The sequence below is a fragment of the Clytia hemisphaerica genome, unplaced genomic scaffold (assembly GCF_902728285.1).
Source record: "Clytia hemisphaerica strain Z4C2 unplaced genomic scaffold, Clytia hemisphaerica genome assembly, whole genome shotgun sequence".
Lineage (NCBI taxonomy): Eukaryota > Metazoa > Cnidaria > Hydrozoa > Leptothecata > Clytiidae > Clytia > Clytia hemisphaerica.
Window position 1 is genome coordinate 1054506 of NW_027104528.1, and position 17720 is coordinate 1072225.

Below are 17720 nucleotides of genomic sequence, written 5' to 3' on the forward strand. Positions count from 1 at the left end.
TCTCTGCTTTCTCTACATTACAGCAAATTGAGAGTAAATATTACTCTTTGTTATGGTTACACCGTCTAGAATGAGAACACAGTAAACAAGGAGAGCCCTTCATAGCGTTTCACCCCGAAAGGATAGTGTGATCGGTATAGTGTGAACATGGTCTTAGATGATTGACTGCATTTAACGAGGGAAGGATGTACCAGCCACTGACCTTTATATAACCCTGGACCAAACAATATCTGCAATCTTTGATTGGAGTTTTTTTAGAATTGGTACCCAAGGAGAAGCCATTGCAATGTTAAAAATTAACGTCTAACGCCGCTACATCATCAAAAGAATTTGAGGAAAAGTAGACCTAGCGCTCTCGATGCATTTACACCGCTATCGAGTAGTGCCGACATTAGGGTACCAATTTTCAAAAAACTCCGATCAAAGATTTTGCTTGGCTGGGATTGAGAAGCTTTGTCCAGGGTTATATAAAGGTCAGTGGTACCAGCGAATTTTCAACGAAGAAAAACTGAAGATAAATCCCCGAGCTAACTTGATTTCTTTTTAAAGATTTGCAGAACTTTCAAGGCCAATATCAAAATGATATTGATACTGTAAATAATATTTTGAAGCAAAGAAAGAATATTGATTTCACCTTAAAAGTTTCGCCTGAAAAATATTCTTCGAACCATCAGCAATGTTGTACCACTTTATATTTTTTCAATCTTCCAATTGGATTTGTCCATTTCAAGGCTATGGACTACACATTTCTAAAGAAACTTCCCGAAAAAGGCGGAATTAGCACAAATGAAAACGAGACCATATGATGCATAATTTTTAAAAGACCTTCCGGTAGTAAAGTTTATATTTTCAGTTTGGGTTAAAAGACTAAAAGGAAAAAAAAAGTTCATTAAAATTTTAAAAACCTTTAAAATACTATTTACAAGGTATACTACTAATGAAAACTTATTAAAAATAAACGTTTTTAAATTTCTTGTCGAATATCATTCCTAAAATTACATTAAAACCCAATGAACTTGCCAGAGTGTCGGGAGTAAATCAAATTAATCAAATCATTAGTGATGTAATACTCGTAGTATTCGAAAAAATGGTAGTTCCAGACGAATATCAAATTGTTTGAAATTTGAATTCAAAAATTAGACAGAATTGTAAATTCCAATTGACGCCCTTGCCCTGGAAACCCAAGCTGTTCTAGAACCTAATATTTACAATACAAGTCAAGTACTGCACAACTTGAAAATGATTTTCCGATGTTTCTTGCGGATTCGGCCGCTAGATAAATCCTTAAAATTCAAGTTTTCTAGTTCAGATGATGGACTAATGTGGGTTCATTCATGAGTAGCAAAGTATTATAGCAGCTAGACATTATCCCAGTTAGGAAAGTAGAATCGCGTTAGGAAGTTGATTTGAAATCATCATTAGATGGGCAAAAGAGATTTAGATCTCTCGTTACACAGAAGAATGTCATTTTTCAAGATATCCAAGAAGCCAAGGTGTCAAATCAAAAGCTTTCAATGTATAGTAAGACTTGTATAATGATGAAAGAGGACAAAATTATAACTCACAGTCATATTTCAACGCTTTCAATAACTGCATATCCTTCGGCATAAGTGTTACTCGTTTAGCATGAATAGCGCAAAGGTTTGATTCTTCAAAAAAACGTACCATAAAACTTTCAGCAGCTTCTTGTAAAGCATCCAAAGCGTATGTTTGAATTCTCAATTGCTCAGACCCACCTCCGACAGCATTAGATAAAAGTTCTTTTACTAATCGACAAAACGATAATTTAGGAATCAATTTGTGGTCGGTTCTTTGGTAAAATCTGATTTCACGTAACGCCTTTGTTCCAGCTTTCCATTTCCTGAAATACACAAGCGAAAAGATAAATTAGCAATAAAACTCACGATCTCAGGGTGCTTTTGATCTTGGGTGCCTTATAAACGGGGCCTTATCGTACTACTCAAGACTTATTTGGACTTAAATTCAGAATCTAGACAAAACATATTTAGAGCTGCTGAATTTATAGAAGCTTTCTTTGAAAATCTGTTCTAAAATCGATAACCGAAGGGGTAGCTTTTTGAAGGTTTAAGCAAAGGCTACATTGAATAGTTTTTTTAGGCGTATGTATGTAAAGCCTTAGCTTCAGAATAGCGGATATATTTATTTTTATGAAAAAGGATGAGAATTGATAAACGAGAGCTCTGATTAGCTCCAAGCTGACCTTTAATTCACGCAATCACGCAATTTATTTTTCCAAACTTTTGTTCATAGTACGGGGGAATTTATTCGATTTTTTAAGGTCGCTTGACTTTTTTAGTCAAAGCACTTGTTATACATTTTTGGAAATCTAAGGGGTAGGGGAATTCAAAAATAATATAGGTTCGCACATCACGCAAAGTTCCAATTCATGCATTCACGCAGATTTTGTGAAATTTTCACGCATTCGCGCACGTAAAAAAAGCCCATTCACGCATTCATGTAAACTGTCGGGGGGAGGGCTGGTTTTGATCAAAACAAAGGGCGGGGGAGTTTTTTTTTTCAATGAAGATTTCAAATTTCTACCAAATTTTAATCGTTTAAAAAACCAAAGTTGAAATACCTCTTTTTGATACCGCTTTCATTTAATCTTGAATTTGATCTGTTCGATTTATCTGGACTCGCAGGTGTTCTTGAAGGGCTTTTCATTTTCTTTTTACCACTTGACTTCTTGGATGGTGCAGGGGTAGATGCTGACTTCGGTTCATGTCTTAGCTGGTTAGCTTTCGTTTTTGCCATCTGCTGCCTCTATTTTATATAATAGTTTCTTTTTTTTCTACTTTTCTAGTCTGTAAAAAAAGAAAATAAGTTAAGATTGGTTAGTACAGGAGACAAATACTATTATAAATCATACCGATACTATCACTTAGCTTAGCATTCAGCCAGGTATAAGGGTAAACTGGATGAGACTCAAACATCAAACACATGCGATGTACTCATCCCATAATACAGCGGTGAAGCTCACTCAAAAAAGTTATCCTAGGCCGCTACTAAAATTGTAAAATGACATATATTTCCTTCATCAAAATAAATTACAAATATTACTAATAATAAAAGAACAAAGAATATAATTTACAAATTTATAAAAAAATCGAACATTCGTTTAATGTACATAAAATTAGGAACGAAAAAACAAAAAAAGTGGTAAAACCAGGTAAAACCTTTGACAGGTAAAAATGATGGAATATTTTCAAAAACAGATTATCAACCTAAACGTGGAAAATACTAGACAAATTCAACTCAAAACTTGGATGTTGTGTTATATGAGTTTTCTATTATATTGAGGCAATTCAACTGCTCGCTTTCCCTAATCCTGTCAAAAGTCTATTCAAAATCATTTTTAAAGGAATAAAATAAAAAGATTAAAATTCGAGTCCATTATTTTTCAGTTTTTCTTGACATGTTCATTGAGAATTGAAGAAATCAGTGTTTTGTCTTGGAGAGCATGCTCTACTTCATTTTCTTGCAGTCTGAGGGTAATCTGAGGAAAAAATTGAAAATGAAGAAAATCAATTTTAAAAATTTTACGCCTTTAGAATATTGAAATGGAATAACATTGATAGAGACCACAAAGGGAATCAAGGTAAATTATATCCATTATAATAGTTTTTAGGAATGTCTAAGTGCTAGTCCTTTCTTGAGGCTTTAAAGGTTTAAAAGTGTTTTTAAACTCATTAAGTCAATCAAATTTGGGAGATTCTTTACCTTGGAGTTCCTTAGATCTTTAGTCTTTTTGATAGTGATAATTCCTTGTGATTCTAAAAGGTTGCAAGCACTTGACATTTCTTCATTTGTTACTCCAGCCATTTGGCGTGATTTGCAAACGCGACTGTACGTTTCATACAGCTAAAATACGAGGAAGTCAAATTAGTTGCATTGAATCTTGAAAGGAACTAAACAAATCTGCACATAAAACCTGAATATTTAACAGCAATGGTACTTTTTTCTATTTTCAAGATAAAACAAATTTTTTGTTCTAACCATGCTGAAGCATCGAAGTTAACACAAAAATAACTAGGTGACAATACACATTTTTTATTCTAAAATCTTTTGTTTAAGTCGTGGCATATTTTACTAAGAACTATATTTCATGAAAGAGAACGGTATACAAACCTTTCCAGTTGTAACTTCTTTCAATTTCTTGTCTCGTAAACACACCATCAATGAACATATTACAAGTTTTTGTTGTAAAGGAAAAGCATTACTGCTCTTGCTTGATGACGATAGGCGTGAACCATAAACTTCAGAACAGACTGATGCAACATGTGCCAAGGTAACTTTTTGAGGTTTATCCAGTTCTCCTGATCGTAATTTTTTCTTTTCAGCAGATTCCTTAATTTCTACTGCTCTTCTAAAAGATCAAGGGAAATAAAATTTGATTAGATAAGAATATTATCCTACCAAATTTTGAAATTTTATGCTGTATTTTAATAATAGTTCTCTTACAGATTGTAATTTTTCTTTCAGATTTCAAAATATCCCTACATAAAATAAAACTTGGAACCATTTTTACATCCACATCATCAAAAAGACTAGATTTTCAAAAAAGCCTAAAAAGTAGAATAAGTTAATCAAACTGTTGAACAGCACTAACCTCAAGATATCAAGAGCTTTTCGGATGTCACCAGTGATTGCGTGGACTTTCCTAGCACAAAACTGTACTGCCATTGGGTCAATTTCTGTTGATCCGATCTAAAAAAGTAGTTATAATTACCCTTAGCATTCAATTTTGGATATTCGGCAAAAAATTAGAAGAATTTAAAAAACGGATTAATGCAGTACCAGTGAAATCGTCTTTTTAGAATTATAAAGACTTGAGGAGGGTTTGTCCATTTTACTATACTATTTATGTAACCTCTTTAAACAAAGTAATTACCTCTTTTATCCTGGAATTTAAAATTTCACTAATTTGATCTTTGCTGTATGGAGAGAATTGAAGTAACAATGGTTTGCCTGAAAATTAAGAGCAAGGTTGGTTATGAATTAATTCTTTCAGAACTTTCTTTAAAGAGAAAATATTACACTTAATCTGAATAAATCTGAAGAAATTACAGAAAAGAGGTTTCTTACATGTATCTTTAGATTGTAATCGGGGCAATATACGATCTGTTAAATCCAAGGCATTTGCAATTCCAATCAAAACAAGTCTTGATTTTGGTAAGAAGGGCAATTCAAACAATTTGTATAGGACATCTTGGTTTTTACTTTCCAGTTGATCAATCTCGTCCAGAATCAACAATCTGAAAATTGATCAAGACCAGGTAAACAAAAATGAAAACATTCAAAAATTGTTGTGGAGAAGATTCAACACTAAGAAAGAAAGTTTTAGTAAGAAGAAAATTATGAAAATAAAGTTATTTTTTGTTATGTCCCACATTTATTTAACTATAAAACAAAACGTATAAGATTTCTTACATCCTTGGTCCCTGGCTTTTACATTTGGTCTCCAGGTATTTAAGAGCATCTTTGGCAGTGAAAGGTTTGGAATTTCCACTCAGCTCTGAAGCAACTTTTGTAAAAATATTTTGTGATGACTTGATAGACATGCAGTTTATGAAGAATGATTGATACTTCTTACAAGTGGAGCACTAAAAACAAGAAGAGAATGTGAGTAAAAATTCTTGACAAGAAAATTGACATTGTGAAAGAGATATCCAATTTTTTTCAATTAATTTAAGAACTTGATATAATATAAAGTTTTACCAGTCCACTATATTTTCTTACTCACCTCCAATTTATCAAGGGCTTTGGTCAAACATGCAGTCTTCCCTGTTCCAGGTGCACCAGAAAGATATAAGCTTCCTGGTTGATGATTTTTCATTGTTTTTGTGATGAAAGAATCTATAAGATTTTGTTCTTCTGTCCGTCCGATTAAATTAGTTGGAATAGATGTGTGTAAAGCCTGGCGCAAACTTCTTGGTGATAAGGCTAAAATGCATAGAAGAGAAGAGATAGACTAAACCTTTTTCAACAAAAAAAGTCTAGATTCCATACACTTTCTTTTAATGAAAAATTTGACTTGGCTCTCCCAAACTGTCAAATAAGAATGAAATCAGATCCATAATAATTCTTCAGTAAAAAATTTAAATTGAAGTCACAAACCTGTTACAGGTGTATCAATATCAAGTTTTCTTCTGACAATAAGGTTAGTTGGAGTGCACGGTAAGTTACTTCTGTCAGCTAATGGTGATTTGAGTGGTGACAAATTTTGCTTTCTCGGTGATTTATATGGACTGGCATTTTCGTCAGCTATTAAGGTAAAAGAAATATAATGATTAGAGCAGTCTAAGGAGACCTAGATATTGGTATGGTAACAGAAAAAATTCAACGATGTTATTTTGTAACCACATACCTAAATTTCAGTCAAACTTTTGAACACAATACTGTCTATATCCAACCAAACATCTCAGATAAGATAAAAATTAAATAGGTGGAAATTGATCTACTATTAAGTTATCATCATTATAACATCTTTTTGACATTTAATTTATGTAAATAAACTTTCAAGGGTCCCTTAACATTATAACAATGAAAAATGTCCATAAACAAATTTTTATTCTTTCAAAGGGAGAATCATCTTTAAATGAGCATAAAGATTGAGTCTACCCAAACCCCAAACAAACTATTCTCCACTCTTGGTCTACCAGTTGATTGAAATATTTCTACATAAAATATCTTATTAAACCAAGGCTCGAAATAACGATTTCAAGTGGGTCGGACAAAATGTCCGATCAGGGTTGCTTTAGCTTGAAAATTATGATTTTTGGGTCGGACATGAAGCCATTTGGGTCGGACAATGTCCAATGTCCGACTGTTATTTTGAGCCCTGTAAACTGAAGTAAAATTATTTGGCTAAAGTCTTTGTTGCTGAGAAAGTTGTCACACTCTGAGCAGGCATACTACCGTGAAGTCAGGTAATTTGCATCAATGGAAGCTAACATGCATAGTCCTCAATTGAATGACCTGGCCATTAAAATACAAAGTTACTCTTAGGTGCCAAATAAACGGGGGGGGGGGTTCGAATAAACAGGGGGGTTGGAAAATTTTCGAAATTTTAATAAACAGGGGGGGGGGGCTAATTGCCGGGGGGGTCAGAAATTGTACTTCTGAAAAGCCAAAAATAAGGTAAATATAGGCTAAAATCAGGCTTTTTGGAGCAAAATAAGGGGACTTCTTTTTGCCAACTAAAAATGTTCTTAAAATTTAATAAACGGGGGGGGGGGGTCCTAATAAGGTCCGGAGGGGGTTGGAAAATTTTCGAAAAATTAACAAGCGGGGGGGGGCGGGGGGGGGGGGGGGTGGAGCGGCGTTTATTTGGCACCTAAGAGTAAATCAAAACAAATTCTCCTAATCATGAAAGTGATGTCGTGCATAATTATGTTTGATATCACTATTAAATTTGTGGTTACATGTCCAGCAGTCATCGAGAAACATCTGAATTCCTGCCATCTTAAAATTTATGACTTTTTTATTATCCAACCACTAGTCTAAACTTAAAACTCCTATATCAGGATTAGAAACTACTTTAGGCGTACAAACTTTCGCGAACAGAAACTTTTGGCCCTTTTCGCGAAAGTAAATGTATTTAAAAATTCTAGAAAGGGCCATTCGCAAAAGTTAATGCTCGCGAAAAATCCTTGACAAAATAGAAAATCTGTAAAATTTAAACTTTGAATAAAATGTAACTTTATGGCACATTTTAGCCTGCTAAAAGACTAATAAGTCAAAGGACAAATATTTGAAAGCCAATCCAAGTAGTATTGGTCCCTCTAAGCTATTTTTTCATGTGAAAATTCTCAATTTTACGTCTTGATTCGCGAAAGTTTATGCTCGCAAAAAATATTTTTCCGTTAAATTTGCGAAAGTAAATGTTGTGAATTTCGCGATTTTTTGTCCTCGCGAAACTTTCTGCTCACGAACGTTTGTACGACATGTACATGTACAAGTAATCCCTGAGAGAAGTTTACATAAAAATCTGCAAAAAAAAAAGTTGTCTCTTCTTCCCAGCGTTCCTTTGCAGCTGTTCATCAAATTTCCACCAATGAGGTTGCCGCATTTCAAACAGCCCTTCTTTTTGGCACCAGTGGCCTCTCAGTGCCTTGCACGACAGGCAAATGTAAAATCTCACCCTTCATACCGTCAGTGGTCCTAAATCCAACAGCCCTGCCTAAATCCGACCCCCCAAAAACTGTTGTGAAAAAAAAATCTATCTGTACAAACATTCCCTCTCCAAGTTGAACAATAAACTATTGAAAGAACTCTTGAAACAAAACATCTAACAAGACACAAGATGACTATAATGTCAAGATGTCAATTAATTTGATCAAAAAAGTGTGAGTTGTAAAAATAATTACCTCTATTTCATTTTTCAGCCCAGGTCTAGGTCCAAGGCAGAAAAATAGGTCCTCCCAAAGATTTAGGTCCCCCCAAATATTTAACATTTCTTAAGCAGCCCCCAGTCCAACACCTAGTATAAAAATTTGTTGATTTAATTATTGTTTAGGAAACTCACATATCTATTCTAGAATGGAGTCTAAATGGCAAAAGGTTGACAATTTAGCCCAGAAATGGCATATAAAATGGCACCAAAATATACACTTTCGGATGGCTTTCCAATTTCAAAATCCAATAAAAAAATTCCAGATATCTTCGTTTTGACTGCAGACTTTTATCAAATTCTTTTTGTTATGGCTTGCTAACACTTCAAGGAAGAAATGAAAAGACATTTTTTTGAAAAAGAATACATTGCATTCCAAAAAACAATAAAAACGTTATAAAGCGGAAGTTAAAATTGCTGAAACTACCTATCTTTGTAATCAAAGCGCTGAATATTACACCTGCATACTGCTACTGCTGCATATTATATATGGTTGGAAAGCTAAAAGAAAGCTCTAAATTACTCAAAAATAATTAATTTTATAGCTCCACTACACAAAGAACAATTGCTTGTCAAAGTTGGACCTAAAATTGAAGATTTTCACGAGCGTCAAATAAAAAACAATCAAATTCAAAATGGCTATCAAAACGAAAGTAAAATTAGCCTGTACCAGAAATCCTGTAATCTTTATACACGAGTTTAGGTTTATACTGACCACACTGTTTTATCATCATTCCAACGAGGCCAAATTTCGGTTTGTACAGAAACTTGATTGCCCTCTCTTAGGGGCGACGTCCATATTCAAAGTCGCCACGCGTAACGGGAAAAGACCGTTAGTGGGTAGGTATATCGGAATGTTGAGAGTTAGCTGTGGCATTGATGACCAAAATGAAACTCCACTAAAAATTCCAAGGAAAAAATCAAAAATCGCTTATCGTAACGCTCACTTCTTCGCTTTTTCCTTTAGAATGCTATCCAAAATCCTTTCCCTGAGCAATTTAGGGGTGGTTTCAGAGTATAACATTCTTGCTTTGGGAGTTTTAAAAACAAAGGCCGTTTAAAAATTGTGATGGAATTTGGCCGTTGTAAACATCTGAAAATGGCGACCTTTGTAGCGGGCCGTTTGTTTTGATTTTAGCGGGAATGAAAGCTTCGGTAAAATTTTGGTCAAATCATGAAGACTGTTAAGGTGGTGGGTAGGTATGTTTGAAAACTAACGGTCTTTTCCCGTTACGTGTGGCAAGATTGAATATGGACGTCGCCCCTTAAAATCAAAACAACAAAATAGCCAATGTAACTAGCTAAACCAGAACATTAATTATTCTGACTGATTTTTTGCTAAATTGTTTTTCCAGAAATTCTGTCTGAGCTTTTGTTGAATTCCACCATTTCACCTGAATGCTGAAAATGATATGAGAGAATACACTGCGCTTTCTCTCTCCTCTGCAAACTGTGAAACCCCAGATAAGTTAAGTTCTAAAGATCTTTTATTTTCACTGTTAGTGCTGTTATAAAACCAAGAAAATCTTACTTTGTTTTGTGCTTCTTTTCCTGGTTTTGATGGGTTGGACCTTTTCAAAAACATCATCATCAACAATTTTCTTTGAAGTTCTGCTTCTAGTCTTTCGACAAGGAAAATCGATCTTGGATTGAGTATCAACGATGGAAAGATCTTTGATCGCCCTTCTTGTTTTTGATGGCATCTTTTAATCAGTATTATTATGTCTGAAATGCAGTATAAAGTCACAAATTTTCAAACTTGAAACGTCCACACACTATTTTCGCCAAAGCAAGATTGTGCAGTTTTGCCGCTAAAAGTTTTCCCGCCTGAACATATTTTTGTTGTCACGATTTTGGCCAATCACCATCGTCCAAAATAACCAATCAGATGGCAGGAATTCAATCCGGTAAGGTTAAAAGCGAGAAATCGGGATTATAAGATCGCCATTTCACACGCCCACGCCCACGCCCACGCCCAATCTCTAAACAAGAGCCGCGAAGATGCAACTCATCATGATATCCATATCATCACATCACATCACCACATACACATATCTATCATATCAATATCAACATAGTGAAAACTACAGATTAATTTCTCATACATAACGCAGTTTTCAGAGAAAAAGCATCCAAATACGAATCCTCTAATATTCTTAATTTGAGCTCTCCACGAAAATTTCAAGAATTTGGGCTCCGCCCTCTCAAACCTAGTTCGCTCCCTCCGTGTATTATCAGCTTTTTGATGCTTACTGATAGCGCTAGATAATACCCTAGCATTTTCTGTTTTTTCGAACGCGTAAGATTACATAATATTAAAAAAACACGTCAGATTTCATTTGTTCTTCGATTTTGAAGTCATTGCAAGCGTTTAAGGCCGTGTGTAACTGTGTGTAACGTCAGATTTTGCTCGCTCCCTGAGAAAGGGGGGACTCGCATCAGCCAACACCAGGGTATTCTCTATCTAGCGTCAATCAGTAATGTAAATAAATCCTGGGGTACACAGAGACGAGGATGGCTCCCTCTCAGTCCAACTGACTCAACATACAACTAGCTAGGTAAAATGATATGCTGAAAGAGTTTATCCTGGCCAAAATATCTGGTGATTAAAAAATTAATGGTCTTTTTAGTTTAATTGCACGTTATTCTCAAGTCTATTTCAAATGATTTTTATGATAATTATAATTATCGATCATATTAAACAATCAAAGTTAGGTGTTAGACACTCCCCTAACTTTAACCCTCTAAGTGCCAATATGTTGAGTATTGTGGACATGGGTTATAAAGGAGGGCAAAGCCCTCAAAAATCCAAATCCTCAAAAAGTTCCGTTTTTTGGCCATTTTTTGGTCAACAAGTGATCCAAAAACCTCCAAATTTGGCCCTTACTTTATTTTGTCCGTTAACGAATTGATTTGTTAGTTTTATACTGGGTACCTTTCCGTCATTCTTCAGTCTACTAACCTTCCTACCCTTTAGTTGCCGCCCCTTTCTAAATTAGGCGGCGCCGAAGTCGCCCAAAAGAAAGAGGAGACTCCAAGCTATCCAACGAGCAATGAACGAGTTTCTAGCTCCTTCTAGATAAGGAGATATAAGCCTTTAAAGTTCTTAAATGTCTTTAAAAAAAGGACCGCGCCACTTAAGTTACAGGGTTAATATTATTTGACCAAAGATCAAATATGTCTTTTCCTTTCCGATGACTCCAACATGATAAACTCTTAAAAGGTAGCTTTTGTAACAAAAACAACAAGTATCTCAAAAAAGAATGAATTTCACTTCAATAATTCTATAGTTGAAACGAGTATTCCTAAAATAATAGGAACTCGAGAATCCAAAATATATTAAGGGTAAAACATCATCGACAACAACAACATTTAACCATCACAGGCAAAATTTGGAAACTGTTTAAAAAAGGCCAAATTTATTATATGGATAACAGAGTTAGATGAATAATCTGATATATAATTACCCCCCCCCGGCGCTTTTCTCCCAGCCCAGATTCCCCGTACAGCACATATGCTATATAGCTCCATAGCTACGACTCTTTAACTTCGTAAGAGACCGTAAGACATTACTAAAATCGTTTAGCGAGACGAGTCAAGCAGGCTGCCTTTAAACTTATCTTTCGCAGATCATGCACCGTACCGCAGTATCTCCAAATTTTTATAATTTTACTTTAGTTCTTTTGAATAGGCCATTTCACAGTCACAAAGCGTAATGGGTAATCAGGAACCACTGCACGCTAATGACGACTTACTATTGGTCCAAAGTTTTGAAAAAAATTGGGAAGATTTTTGCGTCTAGCCAACCGGAAGTCGTTACTAGAGCGCAACCAGTCCTGATTACCCATGATTCATTTCGAAATGGCCTATTGTTAAACGAACTTTTGGGAAAAGATGGCCGTAAGTACGGTAATAAATGAGTTTTCTAACATGGTTATCAGCTAAAGCAAAAATAATTCCACTAAAATCAGACCCTTATAAAAAAACATTAAAATTAGAAACGACCCTTTATCCCCAGTTGATCACCGGACCTTTTCCGATGGATTTTTCTCTGACGGACGTCTTTCCAAGTGATGGTATTCCTAATGGATATTTAACGATTTTTTAAAGACCGGTTTACCTCCGACGAGCGAAAATTTGGAACGTACTTTTTCCCTGGATAAAAAAAGTTTTGACTAACAGACCAAATAGTCAGCATAATTGTGAGTGAAAATCGTAATATTTGAGAAAAAAGATTTTCTGATGAAATGTTTTAGCCACAAACGATTTGGAAGCGCTGTAACTTAGGTTAGAAGGGTAGATTTTTAACTCTGAGTTTTAATGCTAAACCTAGTACTTAGGAGCTTAGGATCTCAGGATCCAAAAGTTCAAGAATAATTCAATAGGGCTCAGAATATAGCCTGGAAGTCTATAAACCCCTCGATTCGATAAAATTTACCATTAGCCCAAATTTTAAAAGCGACTTTTTCGCCCGCGAACTTTAAATAGCTAAAAACGAGGAATTACCCAAAATTCTCAATATATTTTGACCGAAATTGTAGATAGCTAACAACGCTCTAGATTTCCGTGACGATCCCAAATGGTACCCTTTGTTTCCCGATGACTAAGAGATGTTCATCGCGTCACTACACGTTTTTTTTATAAGAATGGTTTTTTATTCATTTCATTATGATATTCTTACTTTTTGGCAAAAATTAAACTAAAATATTCAGAAATCAAGTATCTTACGGAAAGATCTAGTTTCAATCACCAATTCCGCCCTTCTCCTCTTTTTTTCTATTTCCTATCTCTAACTCTGTTTTTTCTGACTTCTGGACTTAGTTTTTCTGAATTTGACTATTTGAAGCTATTTTGCTAATTCTGAAACTATACTCCCACACCTCGATTCGAACCACCAAATGCAAGCAACCTTGGTTTCCAAACCCGACGCCTTACCACTTGCACTATCGTCGCACATCAAAATCACGCAATTCATAACATATTATACCGAACTGGCAAAAGACGGGGGTAGTGTTATTATAATATGGGTAAAAGTACCCCTTTATTTTTAAACCTGACTGAAATTCGAGCCGTTACTAGCAACTCTGCGGGGCCCAAGGCGCCGAGTATGCACCCGGCACAGTGATAAGCCGTTACTAGCAACCCTGACCCTAACTAACTGACAATAATCGAATCCTGATCCCCGAAAATTACCACGGACTAGAAAGAACGAAAAAAATTGAAGGGGCGGAATTGCTGATTGAAACAAGTTTTCACCGTATCTTACCGATTACGGACGAAAGTTACGGCATGCGAAATATTGAGCATGCGCTAAAAAAAAGGTTAAGGTTAGTCAACGTGTCATCTCGCATCAAACGTAAGGTCGTGTACTCAAACTTATAAGCTATTCGTATTAACGATTTTCTTTATATTTTTTCACGTTAAACTTCGAGTACAAAGAATGACATGGCAATTATCAACCAGCAAGACAACGGATGTACAGATTTATTACTTATTATTAACAGCCCATGGTTTTTTGTCCTACCAAAAGTCTCCAGAAAAATGTGTCAACTATGTATTGTTTGAATCCTTTTTGATACTGATAAGGCTGAATAAGGAGTAAAAGTTGAGATGGGTATATTCATAGGTTAGGGTCCCAATTCAACCAAGATTTAACATGTAATACACACCTGAAGTATAAAATAGTATTTTAAAAATGTTTTGAGCCTTACTGGGGCAATTCACAGTTAAAAATGCTTTTAAAATAACATTCTTAAGTTAGGTTCTGCCAAATTCCATGTGATATTTTTAGCATTTTCTTGATTGTTGGTCAATTTCATCATGAATATTTTTTTAAAGTAAATTCTTATAAAAGAAAAGCATTATTTTTGGATATTATAAACCTACATTAATTGCTATAGACATCGGCCTAAATTAGTTGGTCAAGAGTCTCAGCTGAAACACTATATAGGAAGATTAAAATGATCTAATACCGTCTATGTTTAAGCTGAAAAGCTAAACTGATTTAATAGAATACGAGGCAGAAAACCTTTTATGGAGCAAAAAAGGGGCATAAATAGAGGTATGAGTTGAATTAGAATTAAAAACACTTAAAATAAACAAAATAAATTGTGTGGAAAAGTTCTTGCATAATCCCTATAATCTTATCGTGAGAAAAGAGAAGAAATGCTTCGTGAAATTCAAGAGTACTCAAGTGTATACCTCTCACAGTGAAAGTCAAATATAAAGTTTAGGCACTTTTTTTCTTTTCGGAGTATTCACCTCTTAGTATCCCACGTAATCTCAATATTCCATTTTTTCTCGAATATCACAACCATGATTGTACCTCAAAAACCATGACACTCTAAAACAGACATGTATCATACAGTATACCTGGTGTGAATATTATTGAACTTTGGAATAAGTGCAATGCAGGTAAGGACAGTAAATTGTTATTGCATCATCTCAAAATAGTCCAGAGGATCAGAATGGTTTTGTTGCGTAATTTTTTTCTTCTTACTTTTAAGTAGGTTGAAATTTCAGGGCATTTTTTCCACCAGACTAATTCTAGGTCGATTTTTCTATGAGGTACACTTTTTTTTATAAGAACCAGTAAATTTTTGCTGAGGCTCGGCTGTTCTTATTTTTTTGGCACTTTTAGCCTTGAATTGTTCTTATTTTGTTCTTATTTAGGTAAAAAACAAGTTTTGGCTATTTACTTTACTATTTAGAGGATTTTAGAAACCAGTGATTCTTTTTGCTATAACTCTCTAACTTCAGCCTCTCCACTGTTCTTAAATTGTTCTTATTTTTTGGCATTTTTGAGCCTCATTGTTCTTATAAAATTGTTCCCATAAAAAAAAAGTGTAGGGGTTCCAAGCGGTCTATGATATGGGGGATGTTAAAGGTTTTGTTTTTGCATAAGTGTTCCCGTTTCATATCAGACACATATTTCATATCAGGACAGTGTCTTGCTATTGTCATATTATGCTGACATAAGCGAAAAATGTTTTTCTTTTCCTTTTTCTGACCAATCTTGCTCCACATACGTGTCAATCCAATGTGTAAAAGCTTGAGAATTAAAATTAACGATATCACTACTATTTAAAAACAAAACTTTTAAAATGCACGTGAATATATCTCAAAATATTTGATTTAAAAGCAAAATTGCCTTTTGAAACTTAAACTTTTGAGATCGATGACAAAGGGATAAATATTTGCGACATCACCCGATAAAATAACAAAACTGATACATTTTTGAAAGAAAAGTTGAAATCTAATCTTTTACTTTCTCAAGGTCACGTGATAAAAATTCTTAAATCAAAATTTACCATTATGAATCGAGTCAAGTTATCGTATGATATGAAGGTATATTAGGGAATGTTAGTCGTGGTTATCAAATGGAGTGGGCCTAATGGGCTCATGGAGGGGGAGTAAGATACTCTAATACACAACGTCGTTTCAACGTACATATGTTGTACATAACGTACATTATATACGGTACCAGCTAGGATTATTCCTTCTTACTAACACAGAGAAAGAAGTCGACCCAGTAGACTCAGAATTTCAACTTGAGACAGGGTGTGGTAGACAGGTAATGCTAAGTACGAGAGTACCTCTTTTTTCCTTGAAAAGACAGTTAATTTTTTCAATACATTTTGAATCTTGCTATTCGATTATCTCGGCTGCCGGTTTTTTTCAATTGAGAACCTCAATTCAAAAAAAGTTTATAGATCTTAAAAATAAGGGCTTTCCAAAAAAGATATTAACTATTTTGCTTGGCTAAGGCAAAGACAAGGATGGATAATCTTGTCTGTCAACTCGTCTGGAGCGGTAGACCATCTTCTTTTCAAATTCGGTAACATTCTACAAAGCTCATGAAGGTAACACTGAGAGTAATTCTTTTCATGACAAATGACAAATAATAAGCCATAAATAGCATATCACTTAGATCTGTAAATTATAACACCAAGTGCTTATTTCCGTATTTTGTCAAAATACATCAAAAAGGTTGAAAGACGATTTGAGAAGACTTGCAAGAAAATTCATGTTTTAAGATTTAAGATTTTCGTGTTGATTTTTAGTGATTTTCAACCTTTGGATGATTATTCACCATGTGGCTGATTTGGAAATGTGAAAAATTCACTGGAGTAAGAGTTTTCATCTCAATTTTCACCGGGGCAGGGACAAAACTCAATTTCAGGTATTACTTGCGGCCGTAAAATTTCCAAACTTTGACCGGGGTACAGAATTTCAATTGATTTTGAACGGGCTCACTCACTATACTCTTTCTGGCCATTTTCACTGGGTTATCCAACTTCGCAATTCTGACCTGGTCGCTGATACAGAGGAATTGCTTAAGTTCACCATGGTCTAATGGTCAATTCCTATGTCTATGCTGAAAGAATTTAAAGTAAATCCTAAATTTTTTTTTACACCCCCTTCTCACAGACCCGGGAGGTTTTTTTCAGCCAGTGGGGGTAAAAATAACGGACTGAAACTCGATTGATATTGATATTCCCATATTTTTTTATGGCTGGGGATTTCAATTCTTTTGTTTTTAAGACAGAAAATTCGGTGGGGATGTGAAAAAAGTAAATATTTTACAATGAGGACTGGTTTATTTTATTATTTTCAGCGTAGACAAAAATCAGAGGATAATTTTCCACTGGGGACGATATTACGGCCATTTTTTCTAATGGGAAGGGGTCCCAGCGGGTCTTCGAGAAAGAGGTGTTTTCTATAATATCTATCTTTCATATTCAGCTCTTGTAAGACTGAAGGTCTTTGATCGCATCGGTTGACAATACGGAATTTTGTTTTAATAAAGTATATTTATAGATGATGAGTAAACACTTGTTTACAATATACAAGTTTCGTCTACTATTTCCACTTAGCTCTGCAATATCATCGTCACATCATGCAAAGTGAAGAAGGTTAAGTTCCGTTACCTATGGTAATTTTAAATTGATGTTAATTCAATTTGAGTTTGTGAATACTCACTGTTTTAGGATAAAAAAAGGGATCTTAATAAACACCTACTGATTTTTCATTCAAATATTTTTCCTAGGACTCTTAATATCACACTGTTATGTAAATCAGTGTCCGCATTAGCATTAACTAAGGCACCTTTTCTTTTATCCTAAGGAAGCACTTTTTCAACTTTAATCCAATATCTAATTGGGATGTTGTCGAAAGACAATAGTAAGAAGAAAACAAACATTTTCTTCTTCCCTACTGTGCCATATTCCATGCTTCAAGAAGTTGGTATATATTTTTAGAAGACACATCTTGTAGTTTAATCCTATTTGTAGAGTCGCTTAATTAT

At 34.6% G+C, this 17720-nt stretch overlaps 2 protein-coding genes across 2 annotated transcripts in view; both read right to left on the bottom strand.

Annotated features, from left to right (window-relative positions):
• Positions 1-833: 833 nt before the first annotated feature.
• LOC136822074 (histone H3, embryonic-like) lies at positions 834-2821 on the bottom strand. Its single transcript, XM_067078285.1, has 2 exons — positions 2600-2821; positions 834-1861 (listed from the first exon to the last, which is right to left on the bottom strand). The coding sequence occupies exons 1-2, from the start codon at positions 2773-2775 to the stop codon at positions 1555-1557; spliced, it is 483 nt and encodes a 160-aa protein (XP_066934386.1). The 5' UTR covers positions 2776-2821; the 3' UTR covers positions 834-1554.
• A 206-nt stretch (positions 2822-3027) lies between these two features.
• LOC136822120 (cell division control protein 6 homolog) overlaps positions 3028-17720 on the bottom strand; it is a 40503-nt gene continuing 25810 nt past the window's right edge. The window contains exons 2-11 of the mRNA XM_067078347.1: positions 9945-10138; positions 6139-6285; positions 5765-5964; positions 5452-5624; positions 5107-5276; positions 4913-4989; positions 4631-4728; positions 4150-4387; positions 3742-3882; positions 3028-3517 (exon numbers count right to left, since the gene is read on the bottom strand). Coding sequence (XP_066934448.1) covers positions 3422-3517; positions 3742-3882; positions 4150-4387; positions 4631-4728; positions 4913-4989; positions 5107-5276; positions 5452-5624; positions 5765-5964; positions 6139-6285; positions 9945-10116 — 1512 coding nt within the window. The 5' untranslated portion in view covers positions 10117-10138 and the 3' untranslated portion in view covers positions 3028-3421. The remainder of the gene's footprint in view (positions 3518-3741; positions 3883-4149; positions 4388-4630; positions 4729-4912; positions 4990-5106; positions 5277-5451; positions 5625-5764; positions 5965-6138; positions 6286-9944; positions 10139-17720) is intronic.